The 5,000-nt window shown below is 45.8% G+C and overlaps 1 protein-coding gene across 1 annotated transcript in view; it reads left to right on the top strand.

The window, feature by feature from the left end:
- LOC139745701 (B-cell receptor CD22-like) overlaps window positions 1-5,000 on the top strand; it is a 382,571-nt gene that overhangs the window by 375,083 nt on the left and 2,488 nt on the right. The window contains exon 4 of the mRNA XM_071656138.1: window positions 2,394-2,507. Coding sequence (XP_071512239.1) covers window positions 2,394-2,507 — 114 coding nt within the window. The remainder of the gene's footprint in view (window positions 1-2,393; window positions 2,508-5,000) is intronic.

Here is a 5,000-nt window from a genome sequence, read left to right on the forward strand (position 1 = left end):
ATTGAAGGGGTGTTTCTGTACGGGGAGTGACGGACTGGTAAAGAATTGAAAGTGAATTGGAGCGGTGTTTTATACGGGGAGTGACGTGCTGGTAAAGAATTGGTGAATTGGAGCGGTGTGCTATACGGGGAATGACGGGCTGGTAAAGAATTGAACGAAGGGATACACGGCGCCCAGGGGCAAAGCCACGGACAGGTGTGGTGTCGGTGTTGATTGAGGAAAGGGAGCTGTGGTTTCGGTGCATTACACATGACAGCTGGAGAATGGTTGGTGAGCGGATGGGGCCAATTCTTCGATTGTTCCTGGCGCTACCTCGCTTACGCGGGAAACTGTATATCACAACCCAGGGAGTAATGTGTATTGTATTTCACAACCCAGGGAGTAATGTACATTGTATTTCACAACCCAGGGAGTAATGTACATTGTATTTCACAACCCAGGGAGTAATGTACATTGTACTTCACAACCCAGGGAGTAATGTACATTGTACCCATACGATTTTCTTTCCTCTATATTCCCCATTTGTTCGATAACATGTGATGTTATACTGAAATTATTTCCTTAATAATCTGAATGTATATTTATGATGTATTTTCCCCTATTCATTTTTATACGAAGGGGGGAGAGGGGGGGGGAAGATTGGACTATGACACTGTCTTGCCTCACAGCCCTTACTGCTTGGTCCTTATCTTGGGTCTGGTTGGACGCGCATTTTAAAGAAGCCTCTCTCTCTCTCTCTCTCTCTCTCTCTCTCTCTCTCTCTCTCTCTCTCTCTCTCTCTCTCTCAACCCACCACCACCACGCCGACCACAGTGAAGTGGTGGAATGAGATTGCATTCAGTGTCTACAATTGTGAAGAATATTAACTTTTCTTTCGTTCTTTCAAAGTCCTGCCTTCTTATCAGCCTTCAACGCACCGTTCTTGTTATCCTTATCGGTCGAGAAGTGGATAAGATACAGTCAGGTGGTTGTGTGGATCTATATATATATATATATATATATATATATATATATATATATATATATATATATGTGTGTGTGTGTGTGTGTGTGTGTGTGTGTGTGTGTGTGTGTATATATGGCGTCCTAGCTTCGTCTCTTCGCTGTATATCAACTGACTGTTATATTTCTCTCTTGTGTCTCCCCTGATGATGTGATTATGACACGAAAGTGCGCTTGGGAACTTATCGTGTTTCATTTTCCCCGTGGACTCATAGGAATATGTATATATTTGGGGGAGGGGATTTTCACTTGCATTTAGGGAGGTGGAGTTAATGGTAAGACTATTGTTATGTGTGGTTTAAACAGCCTCGTTAACAGAGTCTGTGATTAGAGTGCAAATTACAGAAACTACCATTTCACCACTACCACTCCCAGTGTTTTTCAGTCTGGTACAAGAATATGTATTATGTATTCCACCGTCCCCCCCAACCCCACCCCAACACCCCACACACCCTCTTTTTTTTTTATATATATGTTGACCTTTGAACTTTGGAGGGTGTCCCCCCCCTCCCTCCCCAATGTGGTCCACCATTGGAGGTAAAGACGAAAAGGTGTTTTAACCCCTTTTTTTTTTTGAGTTACGGTGACTTAACCCCTTACACACACACACACACACACACACACACACACACACGTACATGAACACACAAACGAACGCACACGGACCAGAAAAACACAAACCATGATCTAATGGAACGAAGAAACACACCCCAATCAGGCACGTTAATTACCTCCCACCCTCATTAAGGCCATTAAAATGACCCATTAACTGATGTGTTCTCTGTGTTCTCCTGTTCTTCAAAGCCCCCTCCCCTTCACCAAAGCCATTAAGATGGCTCATTAACTGATGTGTTCTCTGTGTTCTCCTGTTCTTCAAAGCCCCCTCCCCTTCACCAAGGCCATTAAGAGGACTCATTAACTGATGTGTTCTCTGTGTTCTCCTGTTCTTCAAAGCCCCCTCCCCTTCACCAAGGCCATTAATATGACTCATTAACTGATGTGTTCTCTGTGTTCTCATGTTCTTCAAAGCTGTCCCTTCATCAAGGTCATAAAGATGACCCATTAACTGATGTGTTCTCTGTGTTCTCCTGTTCTTCAAACCTTCCCCTCATTAAGGTCATAAAGATGACTCATTAACTGATGTGTTCTCTGTGTTCTCCTGTTCTTCAAACCTTCCCCTCATTAAGGTCATAAAGATGACTCATTAACTGATGTGTTCTCTGTGTTCTCCTGTTCTTCAAAGCCCCCTCCCCTTCACCAAGGCCATTAATATGACTCATTAACTGATGTGTTCTCTGTGTTCTCCTGTTCTTCAAAGCCCCCTCCCCTTCACCAAGGCCATTAATATGACTCATTAACTGATGTGTTCTCTGTGTTCTCCTGTTCTTCAGAGCTGCCCCGGAGTGTGCAGATCCTAGACCGGCACACAGGTCCGGCCAAGAACGGCGTGCTGGGTCCTTACTACACCGGCCAGACCATACTCATATCCTGCATCTCCCTGGATGGTGAGTCATCTCCCTGAGTGGGTCAGTTCATCTCCCTGAGTGGCCAGTCATCTCCCTGAGTGGTCAGTCATCTCCCTGAACAGGTCAGTCATCTCCCTGGACGGGGCAGTCATCTCCCTGAGTGGTCAGACATCTCCCTGGACAGGTCAGTCATCTCCCTGAGTGGTCAGTTATCTCCCTGAACAGGTCAGTTCATCTCCCTGGACACGTCAGTTATCTCCCTGAGTGGTCAGTCACCTCCCTGGACAGGTCAGTCACCTCCCTCAACAGGTCAGTCATCTCCCTGAGTGGTCAGTCACCTCCCTGGACAGGTCAGTCACCTCCCTGAACAGGTCAGTCATCTCCATGAGTGCTCAGTCATCTCCCTGGACGGGTCAGTCACCTCCCTGGACGGGTCAGTCACCTCCCTGGACGGGTCAGTCATCTCCCTGGACGGGTCAGTCTTCTCCCTGGACGGGTCAGTCTTCTCCCTGGACAGGTCAGTCACCTCCCTGGACAGGTCCGTCATCTCCCTGGAGAGGTCAGTCATCTCCCTGGACGTGTCAGTCATCTCCATGGACGGGTCAGTCATCTCCCTGGACAGGTCAGTCACCTCCCTGGACAGGTCAGTCATCTCCCTGGACAGGTCAGTCATCTCCCTGGACAGGTCAGTCATCTCCCTGGACGGGTCAGTCACCTCCCTGGACAGGTCAGTCACCTCCCTGGACAGGTCAGTCACCTCCCTGGACAGGTCAGTCACCTCCCTGGACAGGTCCGTCATCTCCCTGAATGGTGAGTCATCTCCCTGGAGAGGTCAGTCATCTCCCTGGACGGGTCAGTCACCTCCCTGGACAGGTCAGTCACCTCCCTGGACAGGTCAGTCATCTCCCTGGACGGGTCAGTCATCTCCCTGGACAGGTCCGTCATCTCCCTGAATGGTGAGTCATCTCCCTGGAGAGGTCAGTCATCTCCCTGGACGTGTCAGTCATCTCCCTAGACAGGTCTGTCATCTCCCTGGACGGGTCAGTCATCTCCCTGGAGAGGTCAGTCATCTCGCTGGACGGGTCAGTCATCTCCCTGGAGAGGTCAGTCATCTCGCTGGATGGGTCAGTCATCTCCCTGGACGGGTCAGTCATCTCCCTGGACAGGTCAGTCACCTCCCTGGACAGGTCAGTCACCTCCCTGGAGAGGTCAGTCACCTCCCTGGACAGGTCCGTCATCTCCCTGAATGGTGAGTCATCTCCCTGGACAGGTCAGTCATCTCCCTGGACGGGTCAGTCACCTCCCTGGACAGGTCAGTCACCTCCCTGGACAGGTCAGTCATCTCCCTGGACGGGTCAGTCATCTCCCTGGACAGGTCCGTCATCTCCCTGAATGGTGAGTCATCTCCCTGGAGAGGTCAGTCATCTCCCTGGACGTGTCAGTCATCTCCCTAGACAGGTCTGTCATCTCCCTGGACGGGTCAGTCATCTCCCTGGAGAGGTCAGTCATCTCGCTGGACGGGTCAGTCATCTCCCTGGAGAGGTCAGTCATCTCGCTGGATGGGTCAGTCATCTCCCTGGAGAGGTCAGTCATCTCCCTGGACAGGTCAGTCATCTCCCTGGACGGGTCAGTCATCGGCCCCAATGTTCACACTTCTCTCTCCCTGACTTGTACTTAGTACTCATAAGTACTAAGTACTTAGTACTCATAAGTAATCATTAGTACTCATAAGTAATCATTAATACTTGTAAGTAGTCATTGGTACTCATAGGTAATCATTAGTACTCATATGTAATCATTAGTACTCAAAAGTAATCATTGATACTCATAAGTAATCATTAGTACTCATAAGTAATCATTAATACTTGTAAGTAGTCATTGGTACTCATAGGTAATCATTAGTACTCATATGTAATCATTAGTACTCAAAAGTAATCATTGATACTCATAAGTAATCATTAGTACTCGTAAGTAGTCATTAGTATTTGTAAGTAATCATTAGTACTCATAAGTAATCATTAGTACTCGTAAGTAGTCAGTATTTGTAAGTAATCATTAGTACTCATAAGTAATCATTAATACTCATAAGTAATCATTAATACTCATAAGTAATCATTAGTACTCGTAAGTAGTCAGTATTTGTAAGTAATCATTAGTACTCATAAGTAATCATTAATACTCATAAGTAATCATTAATACTCATAAGTAATCATTAGTACTCGTAAGTAGTCAGTATTTGTAAGTAATCATTAGTACTCATAAGTAATCATTAATACTCATAAGTAATCATTAATACTCATAAGTAATCATTAGTACTCGTAAGTAGTCAGTATTTGTAAGTAATCATTAGTACTCATAAGTAATCATTAATACTCATAAGTAATCATTAATACTCATAAGTAATCATTAGTACTCGTAAGTAGTCAGTATTTGTAAGTAATCATTAGTACTCATAAGTAATCATTAATACTCATAAGTAATCATTAATACTCATAAGTAATCATTAGTACTCATAAGTAATCATTAGTACTC

Source organism: Panulirus ornatus, chromosome 62 (genome assembly GCF_036320965.1).
Source record: "Panulirus ornatus isolate Po-2019 chromosome 62, ASM3632096v1, whole genome shotgun sequence".
NCBI classification, from domain to species: domain Eukaryota; kingdom Metazoa; phylum Arthropoda; class Malacostraca; order Decapoda; family Palinuridae; genus Panulirus; species Panulirus ornatus.